The sequence below is a fragment of the Nanorana parkeri genome, unplaced genomic scaffold, assembly GCF_000935625.1.
Source record: "Nanorana parkeri isolate BGI_ZX_2015 unplaced genomic scaffold, ASM93562v1 scaffold181, whole genome shotgun sequence".
Classification (NCBI taxonomy): domain Eukaryota; kingdom Metazoa; phylum Chordata; class Amphibia; order Anura; family Dicroglossidae; genus Nanorana; species Nanorana parkeri.
Window position 1 is genome coordinate 1662972 of NW_017306449.1, and position 22245 is coordinate 1685216.

The following is a 22245-nucleotide window of genomic DNA, read 5'->3' on the forward strand; positions in this document are numbered from 1 at the left end:
GGGGCACTGGCCTAAAGCTGTGTAAGGGGCCCCAAAATTTCTGATGGCTGCCCTGGGTATTATATAGAATACAAATATGGACTAATCCTAAAACAATATTATAGAAAACAATTCTAAATGAAAAGGCTGAGTACAACATACCCAGTGGTGATGACAATCTAATCTTTAATTAACAAAACCATGAGATATGATTCCCCAGTAATGTAATTTGATGGAGGGTAGTTAAAAGGTCTTCTCAGGATTATGATCAATAGAGAGATCCGTGGTTGGCTGGTGGTCAGTCATTTATTTAGATAAACAATCTCTAGGACACAGTTTATATAAGATCATGACGAGCACTAGTAATATATAGGTGATGGACGGGGACACATAGATATGAGGCATGTTACAAAAATGGAGTCAACACTAATTATAATTTGTACATATTGGCGGGTTTTATTGGCTTTTAATATGTTATGTAAATTATGTACTTATATAATATGAAATGCTGTGATTTGGGTACTTTAAAAGTCCTTCTTTATCTTTTATGGTCATATATTTGATTTAATGGGACATGGTACACTATAGGCCAACCTAATCTTTTGGTAAATAAATGTGTGGCAGAGTACTTAAACGTGAAAAAAAGGCCATTTGTTATGGACATTTTTACAAGCACAGGTTCCTTATTTTTGTGGCACAATAAGATGCTGAAATCGGTCTTTAACTGACAGGTTACATGTTCTCTCTTGTATTTTGTATTTGTGGTCACAGTTAGGACACAGTGTTGCTAAATAACCACATTTTTACATTATGGCAAAAGCAATTAATTAATTAGTGGTTACAAGACTAGATAGTTTCCACAATATAAGAATCAATGGCATATGCAAAGCTAGCTGCCTTCATGGCTATCACATATCACTGTATCACATATACTAAAGATCTTGTGTAGGACCATTTTTCTGGGATCGTTCTTTCATGATATGGGTTCTCACCATATAATTAGTCATATTTATAAGAGCACATAAAAAGCAAAGACTAATGCAAATTGTCATGACCCATAGCAAAAAGTATATCTAACGGCAGAACTGTTTCTTTTGGATAGAGTAGTTAGGGGTTAGAACCATGGTCAGGTATAAAAGAAAGCTCATCGGATCTACAATATTACACTCAGATGGATCTCTCCCAGATCTCTCCTGTCTCTATTTTTCTCTCTCCTCCCCTGGAGGAATCCTCCCTCCAGCAATGGCAAACTGTAGTCTAGTTCTAATGGTATTTTTCTACAGCATATACTTTTTCATGGTACACTATTGGTGCAATCTATTTCTGACTGTAGATGCATGCACTTTTAGAACCAACTATTGTAAGACTTACCTTAAGATCTCATGAAGAGCTTTCGAGGTTCTGGGAGACTTTTTAAGCCTACTACTTTTATTAGTCATACACCCTATTCTGCACCACCTAATGCTCTGGGGCATCCATATTCTTCAAGCCACGGAACAGGCCTTTCCCTAGGAAGAACTGCAAAACAGCTGGTTATAAACCACTACTCTACCCCACCTAATGCAAAAACTGATATGGTCAGTTTTTGGTAGATGCTGAAGACTTAAATTAAATCCTGTTAAATGATATTTAGGGGGTTATTCACTAAGCTGTCGAAGGATCTAGCCGTAGCTTCGGCTGATCCTTCGGCTAGCTTCGGCCCCAGGACCCCTTTGGTTCAGTAGAACTGAAAGGCTGCTGTACGGGCTATTCACTATAGCCCGTACAGCTCCCGAAGTTGGCCAAGGGGCTCAGTCAAGCCGAAGGCATATGGTTCAGCTCGACTGAGCCTAGGTGAAAGTCAAAGCTGGCCGAACGGCCGGCCATTGGCTTCTTTCTCCCGGAAAGGTTTACTCTGCTCGATCGAGCAGAGTAAACCTTTCCCTGCTCTGTAGTTGTTTTTTTTCTTCTGACATCGGAGACACCAGCCGCTGTCATTCAGAAAAAAAAAAACAGCATAGGAATGCATTGCTACACTCCTACTGGCAATTTCAATTTGCAATAGCCAATAGCAAACTAGCTGTTGCACCCGCCCACTGCTGCTGTCAATCAGCAGAGGGAACCTGAAGCTCTCCATCAGGTCCCCTTCTAGTGATTGACAGCAGCAGAGGGCGGGTGCAATAGCCAGCTTGCTATTGGATATTGCAAATTGAAATAGCCAATAGGAATCTAGCTATGCATTCCTATGCTGATTGTTTTTTTTTTTATTCTGACGGCAGCAGAACCGCCGGGTTCTCAATGTAATGACTGATCAGCGTCCCTGGTTACCAGGTAACCAGGGACGCTGTTCTATCATTGGGATGAGAGCCTAGCAGAGCCGGCTTTGACAAGCTCTCATTGTAATGGCAGCTGGTCCCTGCCAATAGAAAACAGTTGGGCGGAGCTAGCTGTCACTGCTGGCTCTGCCCAATCATTTTCTATTTTTCTATTTCTACTTTTTCAACTGTTTTTCTATTCTGCTCGGTACCACAGAAGGTACCGAGCAGAATAGCCGAGTCGAATGCCGCTCGACGGAATTTGGCTATTCCCTCACTGCTGTTCGGCATCTATGAGAATAGGCCGAACAGCAGCGAGTAGCCTGCCGGAGGTTCGGCTCAGCCAATCCAGATGTTGGATCTGCTGAGTCGAACTCCTTCTGCACTTCGGGTCGGCCCAACATGCTGAGCATGTTGGGCTGACCCGAAGCCAGCCGCAGCAAGCCGATGTACGGCTGATTTTAGTAGGTGTACGGCTGAAATCAGCCGTACAAGCCTGAAGTGAATAGCCGAACAGCTCACTTCACTTCGGGTCGGTTATTCACTCGGTTATTCATTCTGGTATCTCTTGGGAAACTCTGTTGTTGAGATTTTCAGGACAGGAGTTTCTGTGTCTGCACACCTATTGTGGCATTTATAATGGGGCTCTATTCTCTATATTGGACCATTCATTTTTATATAAAAAAATATTCTAAATATTCCCAAATATTCTAAATGAGGTTAAGGTTTAGACTATGTGGTGGCAAAATCCATGTGTGAAATTGATGTCCCATGCTCCCTGAACCACTGTTTCACAATTTGAGCCCAATAAATCTTGGTACTGTTATGTTGGAATATGCCATGCCACTGGGGTCATTCAGTATATTCAAGGAAGGGAGCTGGCCTAATTTTTTGGGTACATAACGTTGCTGAACCTAGACCTGACCAACTGAAGCAACCCCAGATAATAACACTTATCCAATGGAAGGCTCCTACCTATTTGCTTAGCTAAATCCAGGTGGTGACTGTTTTTTGGTCAGGCAGTGTATTATGCAAAATGTAGCAGCTATTGCTGGAATATTCAAAGCCTGATGGAACACACAAAAGTCCTAGGTGAACAGGTACATGATTGGGAATTATGGCAGAGAGGTCTTACTTTTACGCTATCCAAGACATATAAGATGCTAGGAGATTACACTGCCAAACCAGGTTGCGCATATAACCTAAATAATAGTTTTAGATGGACTGAGCATTTAATAAAGACCTGTACAGGGTCTTCAAGTGTATTGTTTTCTGTTTAGCTTTTAAAATCATTGTCCATATTTTTACTCTGGTTGCTTGGTATTCCACTTTAATTTGCTTTTGTATTTCTACTGTTAAGTTTGATTCAAGGATGGTGGTTTGTGATGAAAATGACCAGATGTTTCCTGTGTCACAACTCTGCAGCCTTTTAGTGGGTGTTCTGTGCACTGGTCCATCCAAATGATGATTATAAATACAGATGAGGAAACCACCTCCACATTGACATAGGCCAACAAGGTGAGTAATGCTTAGCTTCTCCTTATCACTAATCATAACTAATCTTGACTTGATGGGATAATGTGTTTTCTCTTTTGTTGGTTCTTATAGAATGCCTTCTCTATGCTCCAGTATTTGGATACTGCTGCTTTCTGGAATAATAACTACAAGTAGATCATCATATTATGGTAAAATATGTTATCTTTTTGCTACCCACTAGGGTACTATATGTCTGCAAACTAACTTGTCAGACTTTTTTAAATGTATCCACGTGTTACCAAATAAATAGCCAACTTAAAAAAAATATATATGAAAAAAATAGAATTAAAAAAAAAAAACAAAGAAGTATGTTGCTATATATATATCTATATCATAGAAATTAATATGCTTAAAGTCACATTTTTTTCTTCGTATGTGTTAAGAAAGGCTTTGATTAGATTATATATCCCCAGGTCTCCCTTCCCCCACCTAACAATTCTGGTTTTGAGGTGAGGTGAAGGATACTGGTATTCACTTCAAACATTCTATGTGATAAAAAAAAAGACTTCCTGGATAAAGTGAACCTAAACTCAGGAGTTGAATGTTAAAAATACATTCAAGTACCTTAACTATTAACAAATAATGTACCTTATATTTGTATCACTCGGCTGTAGATCATCAAATCATCTCTGAATTGGTGCTGACACTGTCCTTCCTTCTGGAGGCTGGCTACCTTTGTTCCCCATGGTCCCTGTGTGTGTTAAAAAGTCACCATTGCTCCATGTTCACTCCTGTGATAGACTACAATCTCACGTTTAGTTTACTACTTTGTATTGAGATTGTTGTCCATCACAGTAGTGAGCTTGGAGTGGTGGCTACTTTACAACACACACAGGGGCCATGGGGAACAAAAATAGCCATCCTCCAGAAGGAAAGGCAGTGTCAGCATGAAATCAGAAATAATTTGAGGATCTACAGTCATACAAAAATGAGATACATTTTTGTTGAGAGTTAAGTTATTTGAATGCATTTTTATGATGTAACTCTATTGCATTGTCCAATGAGCGTGCCTCAAGATCCAGAAAGATTACGCTCATCATTACACAAGGGGATGGAAGTTGATGGACCTTAGCCATGAAGAAAAGCCCCAGTATCAGGGCTGGTGCCGACCGCTCGGTCGTGTGCAGTTGCACACAGCGTTTGCCGCGCAGCCCCATTGATTTCAATGGGGCTATATCCTCCCAGCAATCGAAGAAAAAAGGTACATATACCTTTTTTGCGACACACGATACGCGGCTGTTTTAGTGTTCGATTGCACTGGTGGAATCCTGGCCGGAAATCGCGCGATCCGGCTAGTGCAACTGGGGTGCCATTAAAAAATCTGGTTCGGCGGTTTACTTTTAAGAAGGACAGTTATTTTTAAAACATTAATTGAAATGGTACAGGATCACTTTATCTTAGGTTAGATTAAGTCTTAAAGGTTATTTAAATGTTAAAGGTTGTTTAAATGTTAAAAAAAAAAAGTATATTTAAAAAATAGCATGGATGGGGAAATCTATGGAAATCTATCTGTATTGCTAGTGCATTGCTAGTTATTAAGTATTAGGGGTATGTGAGGGATAGGATGAAGCGTCAGTGTGAGATTAACATTTAGAGATAGATTATACATTAGTACATGAGTGCTCACAAGGAAATTCATATTAGTTGGTGGTGCTGAAAGCCCACACCAGAATTTACTGTGTCAGGTTTACTGTGCCAAAAGTATCAGTTTAAAAAGAACATAGGTGTACCTGATCGCACTGCACTTCAAGTTATACTTTGGTAAATTAGGTATAAATTGACTTCAGATTAATTCACTTCACAGCATGCTTTATCTTATCAGTCCCTCAGATGTTACACAGGATTTACAGCCAATTGCCCTTATTCATCAAGCTGCAATATCTTTTAAGATGTACTAAATTGCATTTAAAGTATGCTAAAGTTACATATAATAGTATTGTATGATAGACCAATTTAGCATGTATTGAGTGCCCTAAATGCTAGATAAATCAGGTCCACTCTGTCTGAACAGCGTCACCTCCGGTTTATATAAATCAGTACTCCTCACCTATAGATTTAGCTTATCTCCTCTGCTCATACCCTCTGTTTCTCAAATTCAGTCCACGGGTAACTTCCGCAGGTCAGATTTTCAGGTTTTCCTTTGTCATCCACAGGTTAAGTAATCAATACCACTGACTGTGTAATTACCACAACTATTGCACTTGAAGCATATCCTAATAACAAGACCCGTTGGGGACAACTGAGGACTGGAATTGAGAAACACTGTTCTATAGTTCAAATATTTTATCTAAGAGTCTCTATTACAATACTTTCCAATCTCTTTTTTTCCAACTGTTCCTCCAAGTGCAGTAAATGACAATTATTAGACATGTAACTGAAATATGGAAAGATGTCCCTCTAAAACACAGTGATAAATAAAAGTTAATTTTTAATTGAGATAAAGAAAATTTAAGATGCTGGATCAAAGATCCAATATTTAAAAATAATCAGCTGAGTAAATTTGCTCCCTTACATCAAACAACAGCAGGCCTACCTGAGATATTGTTATATGTCAATTCCCCACCCTTAAATAGTAATTGATGTAAGCCTTCTAACAAAGCCTTGCCACATTATGCCTTTTTCAATATGTGGTTACTTCTTTTAAGGTTAATGTATGTTGTTTTTTGTAGATGGAGTTGAAGAATTGGACAATGATCTTATTGTTACTTGTGCAAAAGAAGCCAAACTCCTGGTGGACACAGCATATAAAACCACGCGCTTCATGTAAGAATTATTATACTTATTTTGATAAATAGAACTCAACCTGGCAATTCCCTAACCACTTAGGAAATAAAATTCTGCCAGTGTGTCACATGGCCTATTACCAGCAGGACTCGCAAGGTAATTGCACCAGTTCCTTGTAAATAAATAAAGTAATTAACAATGACAGCATGGTAACTGGACCAGGGAAATCCCCCATGATTGTTCGTCTGGTTATCCCTATAATGATTCATTTGTGGGGATCATTTACTATGTTGATTCTGTACTGGGATTCTTTCCGTAGCACTCATAATGTAGAGACTGAGGGAGAGTCAACCTTTGACATGGGACAGGTAAGTTAAATATAATCCTCTAGTTCCAACATCACCTTCCTTGGTGACATCAGTCTTGTATAAGATCCTAGTTCCTGTCAGTACTGGATTTGTGTTTTAATAGTGGATACTTTCTGATAAAAATAAAATACATATGATTAGTGGTTTATTGGATTTTATGGACAAATCTCTGTGGATTGGCTTTATTGTGGTTGTATCTCAACCTTGGCAAATCAGTTTTCACATCTTTAATATAAGTTCCCTTAAAAGAGAACTATGGGGTAAGTGTTTTTCCCCATAGTTCTCTTAAGGGTCACGGGAGGACATATACTAGCGTCCTCCTGTGACCTAAAGCTCAGTACATCGCGAGCGGTATACTGAGACCGCCGCAGCTGGGACGGATCCCGACATTACTGTCGAGATCCACCCAGTTGCGTGAGTGACAGCTGGCTCTGACTATTTAGAGAAAGAGCCAGCTGTACCCGCCCCCTCCCCCGTCCGTTCCGCCAGTTAGCGCTAGAGGATCGGATTGGGGGGGGGGGAATCCCTGCAGGGAGCCGTGAATGACAGTCACGGCTCTCTGCAGGGACATGATCGAGAAGTGAGCGAGCGACGGTATGTGTTCGCTCACTTCCCGATCTAATAAGCCGACGTGTGACAGTTTCATTGTCACACGTCGGCTCAATCTATGAGGATCAGTGATTTTCAATCACCCCATAGTTCTCCTTTAACCAACCCTTTCTGTGTTTCCTTGTCATGGTGACACCTACACTATTCCATATTTTTTCCCTGGTGTCACCGGGCCTGGAAACTAAGGTAAATCTCCCCAGCAATAAATAAGCCTAAAATGTATGGGGAACCTTTCTCCTATTACATTACATTACAATTGTAAGGATGCCCTTTTCAGATTGTGTAATATGTATAAGTAGTTGAGCTTGATTGAGGAGGCATGCCAAAGCCAATAAAGATGGTACTTTTTAGGCCAATGTCAAGGACAGCATTTGTGTATTATTACTTTTGATCTTTGCATGGCCTTGCCCCCTCTAGAGGCAGAAGGATAAACATAATAATATTTCTGGGACAGAGGAACACTTAAGAGACTTTGTAACATGCAGCATCCCCTATTTTTCTGCGGACTGTAGAAAGGTAGGGAATAGTAGCTCTACATGTAATGATAACAAGTAATATGTTTGGTGACAACATGGTTAAAGCCTATTTGAAAGGGTGCCAAATATAGGTGAGTTTAGGGCACAATGGGGGGAATAGATCAAAACTGGAACAGACAGAATCTGGTGAAGTTGCCCATAAAAAACCAGCTTCTCTCTTCAGTTTGTTCAGTTAAAATTTGCAAATAAAAGAGAAAAGCTGATTGGAGGCCATAAACAACTGCTCTAGATTCTGTCTGCTCCAGTTTTGATAAATTCCCCCCAATGTTTCTAAATACGGTCAGGCCAGATAACAAAAACATGACCAAACAGCACAATTTAAAGTTAGTTCTGCGCTATGATTTACAACAACGATTTTCAATTACTTGCACTGTGCAATAACAGCAAACGATATTATTTATGTCTGTTTCTCAGATTAAAAGAACGCTTGAGAAAGAAGGATGTAGGTGCTCGGGACCTGATGGCCTACTTCAAGCAGCCTGTTGCAGGGAGCAGGAACTATATTCGTGCAGCCGATTACATGGGTACAACTCTGCAACTCTTGGCGGAAAAAGTCAAATATTTTAGCGACAGACCCTTCAATATCTCAGGTACATAAATAGTTCATAATAAGGGTTAAAATATACGTTCAACCTAAATAGGTTTGTAGTGAGTGGGGATGTTTTCAATGCCTGTTGGAGCTCTGTTGGAAAGCTGCCAGCATCCTAACAACCCGTTATGCATCGCACAGTGGCGTAGTGATTAGTACTTGTGCCTTGCAGCCCTGGGGGTAGGGTTGCCACCTGTCCAGGATTCACCCGGACAGTTCGGGTTTTGAATGCTGTGTTCGGGTTTCAAGGCAGCAGAAACCCGGACACCAGATGTCAGGCAGACAGGGGCAACCAAAATTAAGATAGGGGCTACTGGTCCCCCACTGAAAATAGCCTCAACTGTGATATTTACATATGAATGGACGGCGCTATTTGTATATGAATAAGCCGTGACTCATTCTCCCAAAAAAACGTCCGCTCGTTGGCAGAGTGTTCGCGTTTGGCTTGAAGAAAAGGTGGCAACCCTACCTGGGGGTCCCTGGTTCAAATCCCAGTCAAGACACTATCTTCAAGGAGTTTGCATATGCTCCCTGTCCTTGCGTGGGTTTCCTACTACACGCACAGTGCAGGATCCTTTAAAGGTCTTTACCACCAGAAAAGACGTGCTAGGCCTCTATTGAATTTTCCTCCATTATTTGTTATTATTGGAGATGTGCATTCAGATTCAGACAAACTTACTGAATCAGGAAATTCCGTTGATTCAACCGTTCATCCGAATCCAAAATAAGTAATTATTATATGCCTGCATATACGAAAAACTATATTTGGGCATAGAGCAATTCTTTCTGTATGGGTACCACCATCTTGCTGTGTCCAAGATGGGGACACCCATACAGGCATATAACGTCACTTGACGCCGGTGTGATGTGATGTCATGCGCCCCACCTCCAAGATGGCGGTACGCATGCGCAGATCGCTCTGGGGCCAATATGGCCGCCACGCCTTCTGTTTTTTTAATGTGTCCTTTTGTATTCAGAGGTTTGTTGCCTCCAAATCTGAAACAGCATAATAATTGGTGTCATCAAATGAAACGAATGAAAAGGTTTTTAACACATTTTTAACAAATGATTATACCATGCACATGTCTAGTTATTATTATCTTTTTACAAGAATCAATATTTTACATTGTTCCCAATTATGCTGTGATTTAAGATCCAACATATTACAAGATAAAATAATATCACCACCTAGAAAAGTGTACCATACAATGCCAATGATGCAGCTGGAATCACTGCATCCAATTTCAATATGTGATAGATAATTATTGTCCTTTAGCGCCGTTCACACCAGGGCAGTTTAGTTGTACGGATTTCTCTGCACTAAAACCCATGCAAATAAAATTACATACATTCCTATGGGGCCGTTCACGCAAATGCGTGGAATCGCACGTACAAATATGCCTGTTGCTAGAAATAGTCCGTAAACTTTTTTTGTTGCGCTGATCAGCTCGTTTTGCTCCATAAACTTCAATGGAAATGCGCTGATTAGCGCATTTTTGTGTGATTCCGCACGTTTTTTATGCGCGTTTCAGCAGCTGAGTCTGCATCTCACTGGATAACTGAAAACGAGCTTTAAAAGCACACTGACATATGAATAGCAAATGCCTGGAATACGTGCTGAAACGCACATAAAAAGATTAAAAAAAACACACAAAAACAACCTGAAACGCTGTTGCCCTGGTGTTAATGGGGCCTAAGTTTGGCACTAAGCAGAGGGATACTGTTTGCTGGGCATATATGATGCATACATGTATAGTATGATATTATGTTATCTTCTCTACATAACGTAATTAGGCTTCTTTCCTGGTTTTCAATTTATATTCAAAATCTTTTTTTCTTTAGATATATTAACAGAGAACCAGTTGAATGCGATTTCTAAGATTTCAGGCTGTGAAGCTCAGTACCGCCCCATGGTTTGTCAGGACAGCCCCTATCGCACCATTACTGGGTCATGTAATAACAGGTGAGAGAAAAAGAGCCAATGTTTAAGAAATAATTTATTATGGGGGTTATTCACAAAGCTGCTGAAGGATCTAGCCGTAGCTTCGGCCGATCCTTCGGCTAGCTTCGCCCCTGGACCCCTTCAGTTCAGTAGAACCGAAGGGCTGCTGTACGGGCTATTCACTATAGCCCGTACAGCTCCCGAAGTTGGGCGAGTGGCTCAGTCGAGCCGAAGGCATATGCTTTGGCTCGACTGCGCCCAGGTGAAATTCGAAGCTAGCCGAACGGGTGACTTTACTCTACTACTTATTAGATCTAGGTGTACTGAGTTGGATTGGGTAAATTGTCTTTTTTGCATCTTCAGATTTCCCATCTGTGCTCGAAACAGTGGCTACCACAATACACATGAAGGGGGTAATCTCCCCAGCTGAGACACAGCATAAAACCTTACAGGAGTTTTTATACTTTCTTACTCTGTTCAAAACAGAAAAAAAACTTTACATATATTTTAATGGAGAAGGAGATGCAGTTTGGAGCATGGGCAGAATTTAAAGCCCAGCCCTAGCTTGGGCTACACATGCTTTACTCCCCTAATCTCTAGAGCTGCCACCACTCAATTACTAATCCTACATCATTCAACCCACTTCCTATGAGCCCAGCGTGTCAAGTGATGTCACCAGACCAAAGACACCTGGAAAAAAGTGTGATTTTTTTGTAAAGAGTGCAAAGGGTGCTCCAAATGGGGGCAAGGGACAAAGAGGAGATCCCAAGCTCGGAGCTGGGCCTAACTATTACTCCCCAAAAAGACCCTAAAGCTGCAACGTGCAGTAAAAGTGTATTCAGTATAGTGAAGTGAAGTGCAGCAATCCATTGCAGAATTTCAGAATTAAACATTTCAGCCTTGTGACTTTAGTAAACTTGAATCTAATTTTTGCAATGGGTTAAGCTAACCACACACTGCCCGATTTATGGCAAATTCACAATCAAGTGATTTTCTTTTGTTGAGTAACAGATTCTAACAGTGTGTGGCTAGCTTTACTGTTGGCACTGCCTGATTCAGTGAGTCATAATTGCCTTCTTCTAAACAGGGTCAAGGTAGCAATTGTTCAACCGTATTCTATTCAAAAATGGATTTCCTTTTATTATTATTGTTATTATTAATAATGAGAGCTGATAACATGTACTTGTTAAACTAAACTTAAGTTGTATCTATATTTTCAGGAGAAATCCCAGTCTTGGTGCTTCCAACACTGGCTTTCTGCGTTTAATACCTCCTGAGTATGAGGATGGCCTTTCCCTTCCCCGTGGCTGGACTGATAACCGTCCAATCAATGGATTCCGTTTGCCTTTGGTAAGATAATTATGAATGGTAAAATGTATCTTGCGTAACATAAAAATGAATGATAGATTTATAAATTTAAAATGTTCATAACTATGAAACAGTGCGTCCGATTATAAAAATCACTGCAACAAAAGTGAAGTGGTTGTCCACAGCAAGTCATCAGACTTCAATTTTTAAAATGAGGCAAAGAATCTAACAGGGTTATTCACTAAGCTGCCGAGTGAATAACTGAGACGAACGCTGTTTGGCTATTCACTTTTGCCTTGTACGGCTGATTTCAGTCGTACATTGGCCAAAATCAGCCGTACATTGGCTGCCTTCGGTCAGCCAAACATGAGCTGTAGTGCATCTGGATCGGCTGAGCTGAAGCTCTGGCAGCTCACTCGCTGCCGTTCGCCCCTATTCTCATAGGGGCTGAGCGGCAGTGAGTGAATAGCCAATAGTGGCATTCGGCTCGGCTATTCTGCTTGGTACCTCCGTGCAAAATCTGTGAAAATATTGTTTTTTTAATGTTAAAAAAATTTAAATTGCAAAATGATTTTAAAACTGTTAAAAAAATAGGAAGATTTAAAAAAATATATATATATATATATATTTAAAGACATTTAAAAAAAAAAGAAACAATTGGGCGGAGCTAGCGGTGATAGCTAGCTCCACCCAAATGTTTCCTATTGGCCGACACCTGCTAGAGTCGTCTAGCCAGCCGTGACATCATAGCCGCCTCCACCCAGTTGTTATTGTTTAATGACAGATTAGCGTCCCCATGTCCAAGGTGATAACTGATATTTGGTGTTTACCAGGACCGCCGGGACCATCCTCTCTTGCTGGTGCATCAGTCGCGTAACAATCGCCATAACGACCCAGGCGTCCGCTATGGGGCCCAGGGCACAGGGGGCCCGACCCGGACATCCCCTTGATGCCGTGCGGGCCACCTGGGTTGCTATGGCATCTCTGGCTGTTGGCGGTCACTGGCGGGTGTGAGGAGGAATGTGTCGCTGTTAGATCACTGACAACCTGTCAGTGATCTGTGCAGCGGTGCGCTCCTCCTCACAACCGCTGTTGTGTCAATGACAGCCAGCAGCTGCGGAGGAGGATGTTTGGCCCGGCAGTGGAGGAGGAGGCGGGGCCCGGTGACGAAAGAAGAGGAGGAGCCAATGACATAAGAGGAGGAGGGGCCCAGCAATAGAAGAGAAGACAGGCCCCGGCCATGGAAGAGGAGGCTGGGGCCCGCCAGGCGGGAGGAGGTGAACAGCGGATCAGGGCTAACAGGTAAAGGGTGTGACCAGCCCACCTGAGACTCTGCAGATCCCACCATAGAGAGCCCATGGTGGGCTCTGCAGGGTCACTCTCAGGTGAGCTGTGTGGGATCTCAGGTGGGCTCTGCAAAGGGCATAACTAGAATCACAGGGCCCCATACAAAATTTTGCTATGGGGCCCTGTAATTTCTAGTTACGCCCCTGTGTTGCATATTCAATTAATTTATATTGTGGATGCAAAAGGTGCAGGGGGAACACCCCAAGGTGATAAGACCCAAAACACCAAGATGGACAGTAACAGAGCCAGTGATTATATGATTATAACTGGAAGACCTCACGACTATAATCCACAAAAGAGATAACAAGCAAGTGGACGTTCATCCCACCATACCTATATTATCACTTCTGGGTAGACGTCCTCCTTTAGTAATTGCCAACATAGATTCAAACATATTAACTACAATTAACATGTTGAGATGGTCTAACACATTTTTCATTGTTTCACTTCCGATAAGGCACGTCAAGTATCCAATGAGATTGTCAGATTCCCAACTGAGAATATAACTCTGGACAGTGGCCGAGCTCTCATCTTTATGCAGTGGGGGCAATGGACTGATCATGACCTCGACCTGTCCCCTGAAACCCCTGCAAGATCAACATTCCTAGAGGGAATTGACTGTGACCTCAGTTGTGCCCAGGAGCCCCCCTGCTTTCCTCTCAAGGTAAACATATGATAGACAAGGGTTCCAGAAATTTGAGGAAGTCTGGGCATTCCATCTGCAATAAAGGATAACTAAACCCAAGAACAAAAATGTATATATTGTAGCTTACCAGTCCTTAGATGAGACAGCTGCAATTATTTTTTCTCAGGATAAAAACATTCTTAACAAGTACAGAAAATACCTGTTAATCTTGCCAGAAATACATTGTCCTTGTCACTTCCTGTGAGCTGATCTGGAAGTATAAAAGTATAAAACTTATAATCCCATCAACCCCCATGTGACAGAGATGAATAAGGCAGACATGTTCAGCCTAGGTGTAACCAGGGCTCCTTTCATAGATACGAGGAAGAAGTAAACGTAGCCATTAACGGACCGGAAGTATGTTATTCACAGTATTACCAGAGATGAGCTCAGGTTCAGACTGAACTGAACCTGGGCTCATCCAAACACAAGTGCTACATGGGCCTCCCGCCAAATCAGCTGCGGGTTGGAGTATTTCCCTGTCCCACAGCTGACCTCAAACAAAGGGGCGGGATACTTATGTTGATGTAGTTTACTTTATATGGCAACCCACCCCTTTGCTTACATCAAGCGGTGGGCGGGGAGCTGACTTCCACATTCAGGAGGAGCTCCATCTGGGTTCCCTAATTACCAGGCAAAATCATTCCTAACCCTTGCAGTGGGGTTAACCCCACGCTGCAGGGGTTAAGTGCTAGTTTTCGTCTAAGGAGGAAAAAAGTTATATTCACCTGAAACTCGGAGCTGGCTGTTAGACCAGTCCCTGGAGCTTCTCTCCACCTTTGCTCCAGCGAAGAAATGCCCCTCAGCATCCTCACATCCTATACACTGTATAGAATATGATGACTCACAGGACCTGGAGTAGAGAGGGAGCGGGGCGGCAGTATAACTTTTTTTATTTTCATCCTTAGACAAAAACAAGAACTTAACCTTTGCAGTTTGGGGGTATCTCCACTGCAAGGGTTACAAATAAGATAAAAATACATATAGGTCATGTTCCTAGGGCATAGTATTTTTTTTTAATCCTAGAAAATTGTTTTCATCATAGTCTGCCCTGCTTTTTCTGTTCTCAGATTCCACCAAATGACCCTCGCTTCACAAATCGCAGTGATTGTATCCCACTCTTCCGCTCATCCCCTGTGTGTACACCTGGATCTCCAATTAGAGAGCAGATAAATATACTCACCTCATATCTTGATGGAAGCCAAGTATATGGAAGTGATTTGCCCTTGGCTGCTAAGCTTCGAAATAACACAAACCAGCTTGGACTTATGGCCATTAACCAAAATTTTACAGACAATGGCCTTCCATATCTGCCCTTTGAAACAGTCGAGGAAGACTTTTGTGTCTTGACAAACAGATCATCTGGAATTCCCTGCTTTCTGGGAGGTAAGTGATGTTGGGGAAAGGCGTTTCTTTATTTTGTTGAGGAACAATGACTGTTATAATTATTAAGAAATACTAATGAGTAACTTGACCTATATTTTAGTTTAATGTGATACATAAACACTTAAAAATTGGCAATTTAGAATATTAACTCTTTATTGGGTAAGGCTGTATATGTCCTTTGGATATGCCTTGGCCGGACTGGGAACAAAAATAGGCCCGGGCATTTTAGACTGAGCAGCCCAATCACCTGTCCCCCGACAGGCCCTGCCCCTGCCCTGCTGCGATATGTAATTTTCGCTCCAAATTGAAAGCTGTATGTGTAGCAGAGAATTCTGACATGGATGCTTGCAGAAGCGGGTGTAGAGCGGGTGTACGGGTAATAAAATGCGGGCTGACAAGAGCACAGGCGGCTCTCTAATTAGGTAAATTAGGCGGCCACCATAGACGCAGTATAGATACGCAGTATAGACTCTATGGGTGGCACATACAGTACAGGCTCTATAAAGGACAAGCAGGTATATGATAAATTGCAAAACAATACCGGCGCCTTCAAATCCAAAAAGAGCCCAGCAGTAAAAATACAGCAAACACGATAGAGGTAGCTCCCACAGATTAGATGGACCACCAGTCTATGAGAAAAGGAACAAAAGAGAGCGCCTCCATAGTGTAAAAATGTTATTTAATAGTAAAAACACGCAGCTCTAAGGCTGTACTTACAACAGTTCGGTAGAATAAAAACCAGTAGAATAAGGTGAGAGGACGGAACCCCTGGCAGGGAGAATCTGGAGCGATGTAAAACACCAGTAACCTCGATCCCTGTATTGATAAATGGTTTACGCGTTTCTGGGGCACGCCCCTTCATCAGAACCAATGACTGAACACCCCCTGTATCCTGCCTTAAATCTTTGACGGAGAGGGTCACATGGGATTTTTAGTCCAATCATCCAGTCGGTGTTGGAGGCTCATCTAGAGAAGGCTGCCTTCTCTAAATGAGCCTCCAACACCGAGTCCATGAGCCTCCAACATCGGTGAGCACCTTCCACACAGCAGGACATCGTGCTGCCAGGCAGTGCCATGCCTGAGCAGCGTCAGAGGGAGGGAGCAGCAATTTTCTGGGCAATTGCCCCCCCGGATCCAACACTGTGTTTGCTGCCCAGCCAGCTGGCGCCCCTCCATTTCTGCGCCCATGGCAGCCGCACCATCGCCCCCCCCAGTTGTTACGTCACTGCTGAGAGCCAGGGCTGGTGCAAGGGTTTTTTCCCATACAGACACGAAGGTGCATTGTTTCGCACCTCCCAGTGCCTTCATGCAGCTGCCTTTGCAGCCTTATGCTAGTGCCGGCCCTGAGTGCAATAGACAGGTATACAGGAAGTGAATTACAAGTATACAGTGTATTACTTAGGTATGCAGTGTAATAGACAGGTATGCAGTGTTTTACACAGGTATGCAGTGTAAAAGACAATGTAAAAGACAGGTATGCAGTGTAAAAGACAGTGCAAAAGACAGGTATACAGTGTAAACCTTAAGAAGGTACATAGTATAATAGACGGGTATGCTTCGCAATTTTCAGGTATACATAGAGTAATAGACAGGTACGCTTTGTAATATACAGGTATAGCGTCTTGTTACAAAAATCAACCTCAGTTGCCAGCAGATCAACTGATCAACTCAGTTGCCAGCAGATGGTAACATGCGGAAAAAAACATGTATCAATCTCAGCTGACAGGAGTGCCAGTCGCATAATATACTCAGCCCTAGGCTAACGCGTTTCTGGGGCTACACCCCCTTCAATCAGCATCCAGTTCCATAGAAGGTGTGGAGTACCTGCCCAATTGACACAGGACATTCAAGTAACACGAGAAGCCTGTTGTAAGCAGCCACAACAATTTGTTGGGGACAGGATTTAATTCCTGTCTGTCCCCCTAAATGGGAGTTAGGCTTTAACTTTCTTCTTGTTCTTGTTCTTGTTCTTGTTCTTGTTCTTATTATTATTATCATACAGGATTTATATAGTGCCAACAGTTTCTGCAGCGCTTTTCAAAATAGCTGGTAAGTTCTGCTTCCATTACCTTTAGGAGACCCTCGTGTCAGTGAACAACCAGGTCTTACAGCTTTCCATACAATGTTCGTTCGAGAACACAACCGTATAGCAACAGAGCTGCGCAGAATAAACCCTAACTGGTCTGGAGAGACTCTGTATCAAGAATCCAGGAAGATTGTAGGAGGAATCCTGCAGGTACCATATAAGTTGTTTTTTTTTCTTACTCTTGATTCATTTTATACCCGGGGGGTAACTATAATGTTCTGTTTGACAGAAAATAACCTATGAAGACTGGCTGCCTTTACTGCTGGGATCAGAATTGCCTCAGGTTCTCCCAAGATACAGAGGGTACAATGAGTCTGTGGACCCAAGAGTGGCCAATGCATTCACTGTTATGTTCCGTATGGGCCATACTCTGATACAGCCAATAATTTACCGCCTTGCTGATGGTTATCGCCCCCTTATGCCAGAACCACAGGTCCCACTTCATATGACTTTCTTCAACAGCTGGAGAGTGGTCAGACAAGGTAATCTGATGAATATATTTAATCAAATGTATAAGTCATGAAAAATGTCTATAAAGGTTCTCATTCATCCAGGTCATGGTACAGTATATCTGTAAAGAGTACATCAAGGCAACTGGGCTTGCTGTATTTTTCTTGAAGACATTTCCCCTGGTCATCCGACTAGCTTTTTCAATTCAGAATGATTTGTACAAATATTCTCTTGGAATAAATATGGTGAATGTTGCTCCAATCAACATAATTTGTTAAACATGACCAGCATGAGGTCAGAGACCTCATGGAGATCCTAATGGGGTCAGAGACCTCCACGAGGTCTCTGACCCCATGTTGGTTATGTTTAACAAATTATGTTGATTGGTGCAACATTCACCATATTTATTTCCAGATAATTTTTGTACATATCATTCTGAATTGAAAAGGCTGGTCAGATGACCAGCGAAACATGTTCAAGAAAAATACAGCAAGTCCAGTTGACTTGATTTATTATTTACAGATAAGTCTTGAAGAAGTTATAATGCATATGTCATTGGTACACTACTAATGCTTAGCCTAGTATATGCAAATACAAATATTATGTGTCAATTTGTACAGCACCTATTTAATTAATCTGTTTTTTTTTTGCAATCTCTGTACAGGAGGGATTGATCCTCTTCTCCGTGGACTCATGGCAAATCGAGCCAAACTTAACCGTCAGAACCAGCTGGTGGTAGATGAACTAAGGGAGCGTCTGTTCAAGCTTTTGAAGCGGACTGGTCTCGATTTACCAGCCATTAACATGCAAAGAGGCAGAGAACATGGACTGCCAGGTACTTGCCATGGAAGTGCTTCTTTATTGTAGATTTTCAGAACACAGTAACTAGCTCTGTATATAACTGAGTCTTCAAATGTATTGTTTACATAACTTGCATTTCTGCCTCAGGGTACAATGCATACCGGAGGTTTTGTGGATTATCTGCTCCACGCAATTTGGAGGAGCTGTCCAATGTGCTGAATAACAGAGAACTAGCTCAAAAGTTCATAAATCTTTATGGCACTCCTGAAAATATTGACATCTGGGTTGGAGGGGTTGCTGAACAACTGGTCCGCAATGGCAGAATTGGAATGTTAATGTCTTGCCTGATTGGAAACCAGTTCCGCAGGGCACGAGATGGAGATCGGTGAGTACTGGTGCAACTCTACTCTGTTGCCTTATATAAAGCAATTAAACAGAAAACTCTAGGGAAATGTGTAAAGTGAAAGATTTTGAGTGAAGGGTGAATTCAGTGGCCCAATCCTCCAACTATGCCCATGCTTTGACCTATGTCTCAAGATTCCTCATAGTCCTTTCCTGGCAATTCTTTAATCACACACATGTAGGCAAAATGACTGGACTGTACATTGCACCTAGCTGAACATTTACAATAGTTTACTGTAGGTATAATATAATTAAAACCAAACCATAGCAGTTTCGCTTTACCTCCCTCATTCCCGAACTTTCTTTGTAAGTTTTTTGTTATATTTTCTACAGAACAACAGAGGAATCCAAATGGTTTGCTATGAGCAACAGCTCCAACTTCACTTTACTTTTCGCTCTAATTTTTATTGATCAGTCCCATTGTTTCCAATTATTTTAGATGTAGCTGTGATCAGAATGAAGATATTTGAACAGATTTTATTGATCCAGATAAGTATCTGGCTGCAACAATAATAAACATAATAAAGGTAAATATTTAAAGATCTTCTTTATTATTTTTCTTAGATTTTTTTATGAGAACCGTGGGGTGTTCACGGAAGCTCAGAAAAATGCTATCAAAAGAGTCACTCTTGCCCGTGTCATCTGTGAAAACACCAGGATTACAGAGGTGCCTCGAAATGTCTTTTTGGGTAACCAGTATCCCAGAGATTTTGTGAGATGTTCTAACATTCCAGCTCTGGATCTAAGACAATGGAGGAGACCTTAAGGAAATGGTAAGTCTGAGTGATGCTGGAGCATAAGAAGTCAAATTTACTCTCAATAAAAGCCTTTTTAATTACTTAACACTCCAATTGCACTTTTCTTGAAATATTTACTGTACAGTGGGCTAAAATGGGCTGGAGCTGTATATTAGGCAACTGTGATTTATACTTATAGAAATGTAAATTGTATGTCCAGCCAAATCTTTTTATTCCCTTTAGTTGTGGATAGCATGGGGAATGGTCAGAACCTGTGAGTTTTTACTGGTATCTGACAGATTTTTTTTCTCACTTTCTGTTCCTGGGACAACAGTTTTACAAGACAGGACGTGAGGAAAAATCTTTCTACCGGTCAGCACTAAAAAGCAGATGAATGTGTCCTAGCCTTCCCCTACACTACTCTGTCTGTAATGCTGTTGACAGGTATAACGTTCAGGTACTGTACCTAGCATTGCCTGCACTTATTTGTAACAGCTTTTAGTCTCCTCACGCTGCCAGAATGTAAAGCCATTCTCAATGGGAAATTATTTGGTGCTTCCTGGTATTGATGGGGCATGCCCTCCCCATCTCTCCTCACATACATTCCTATTGGCTATTGAGGATGCCCATCATTGCAATCGGACAGTTTGAATGTATGGGAGTCGGAGGGATCAGGCAAGCTTCATCATTACTAGGAAGTGTTGGAGCTTTGCCGGATCAGAGTGATCCTGGATATCAGGTACGATCCATTCCACTCTCCTTTATCTCTAATAAAGTAATCTGAGAACCGTGTTTGTGATATAGGAGAACTATTATCAAATACACCTATTGTAGACTTTTTGCTCTCTCCCAGATACAGAAAGTCAGTATATAAAAAAAAGTAATTGAGCTCTTCTTACCTCAACCTCTAATGCCTGAATGTTCTACATGAACTCTAGTCACCCAACTCATTATATATGTATTACATTTATATGTGTATATATATATATATATATTATAGGTGTATATATATATTCCTGACATATCAGTTTACTTACTCATTATTCTCTACAATACATTGATAATATGAAAATAGAGGATTTATCTTAAATGTATCTATTATATGCGAAAAATCTGTAAGGCTAAAACGTTATTAATAATAATAATAAGATGAAGAATAATAATAAGAAGAAGAAGAATAGTTTGCATGCTGATCAATTTCAATATGAAATATATGGTTTAATATTAAAATCCCACTACATTAGTTTTGGAAAATCTAAAGGACATTTTACAGAGCTAGAACAAATTATAAAGTGTATGGTTACACAAATATACTGTAACGAAAAGGCACAGTTTTAGAACAACAAACTTTTTTTATCTGTCACCTTTTTTGTTCAGGGTATGCTGGTTTTTGCTTTATTTTTATAAAAAATGTCAACTGACATGTCAGATATACCTGGTTGATTTGATCCGAGATCTTTATATTGTGGTCTGACTCTTTTCATGTCTGATGGGCATTCTGTCATGATTAAATGGTTCTGCTGTCAGGTATATGGTTGTCTATGGGAAATGGCTGATGCCTACCAGGCCGGCAACTGTCAGAGAAAAGGATCACACAATTTCACTCATGATATATTATTTCTTCTATTTCAGATTATCTGCATCTATCCTAAGACCAAAACCTGACCAGGAAGTCTTTATGAGTTACCTTGTATGCACACAACTACAGAAGCATTGTAAAAAAAAATCTACCATTATATTAGTTAGTCTTTCACTCTTTTGAGTGATGGATAGAGAAGAAAATAATCAGGTCAATGCCTTTTTTCTACTGTTATTCTACAAGGAAACATTGACCCACCCACCCCGATGCAAAAGGCATATGGGATAGTATTAGTATAATATGGCCCTGCACCCTTGTGGGCCTCAACCTATGGGTACACCAGATGTATCCTGGGGCTAGTATCATATAATGAAATGGGGGGAATGCTTTTTTTTCTAGTCTATCACAGCAAAAAAGGGTGAAGGGTGAATTCAGTGGCCCAATCCTCCAACTATGCCCATGCTTTGACCTAAGAAAAACTGCATATTCATTGATTTCAAATTGGGTATTATTTGCAAGTAAATGCAAAGAAATGAAAATGCAAATTAGCCTGATCCACTGAAACCTTAGCGTAGATGGAGGAATCTGTTGCACGTTTTTCATCTGACCATAGAAGATCTGCAGATAATCTATAGGTGTATGGCCAGCTTTGGGGTGACTAGTCTTACGGTGGCTACACTCAATCGAAGAGCAATGAAGCCACCTTTGGACAGCAGTATTGTCAACCTGTGCAGAGGGTAGTGTTAGATGTACTAACAGATTTAGATGGACTTGACTAACAAATGAAAGCAGAACTCCAGCTAAAACATACATTAATAAATGAATAAAAGCTGACCATTGTAAGCAGCCTTGTCAGTGTTAAATGGTTTATCTCAACCCTCTATCTA

The 22245-nt window shown here is 41.2% G+C and overlaps 1 protein-coding gene across 1 annotated transcript; it reads left to right on the plus strand.

The window, feature by feature from the left end:
• The first annotated feature begins 3882 nt into the window (after positions 1-3882).
• Positions 3883-21553, plus strand: LOC108785844 (eosinophil peroxidase-like). Its single transcript, XM_018554999.1, has 13 exons — positions 3883-3958; positions 6479-6572; positions 8461-8636; positions 10478-10598; positions 11798-11927; positions 13690-13896; positions 14988-15303; positions 17379-17539; positions 17619-17871; positions 18504-18674; positions 18788-19025; positions 19607-19815; positions 21412-21553. Exons 1-12 carry the CDS (start codon positions 3883-3885, stop codon positions 19806-19808), a joined length of 2145 nt encoding a protein of 714 aa, XP_018410501.1. The 3' UTR covers positions 19809-19815; positions 21412-21553.
• The last annotated feature ends 692 nt before the right edge of the window (positions 21554-22245 follow it).

Bases quoted from the DNA above. Each gene is read 5' to 3' on its own strand.
- LOC108785844 (XM_018554999.1), top strand. From the start codon at position 3,883: ATGCCTTCTCTATGCTCCAGTATTTGGATACTGCTGCTTTCTGGAATA. The intron at 11,928-13,689 runs GTAAGATAATTA...ACTTCCGATAAG, and splicing joins ATGGATTCCGTTTGCCTTTG to GCACGTCAAGTATCCAATGA. The intron at 18,675-18,787 runs GTACTTGCCATG...TTTCTGCCTCAG, and splicing joins CAGAGAACATGGACTGCCAG to GGTACAATGCATACCGGAGG.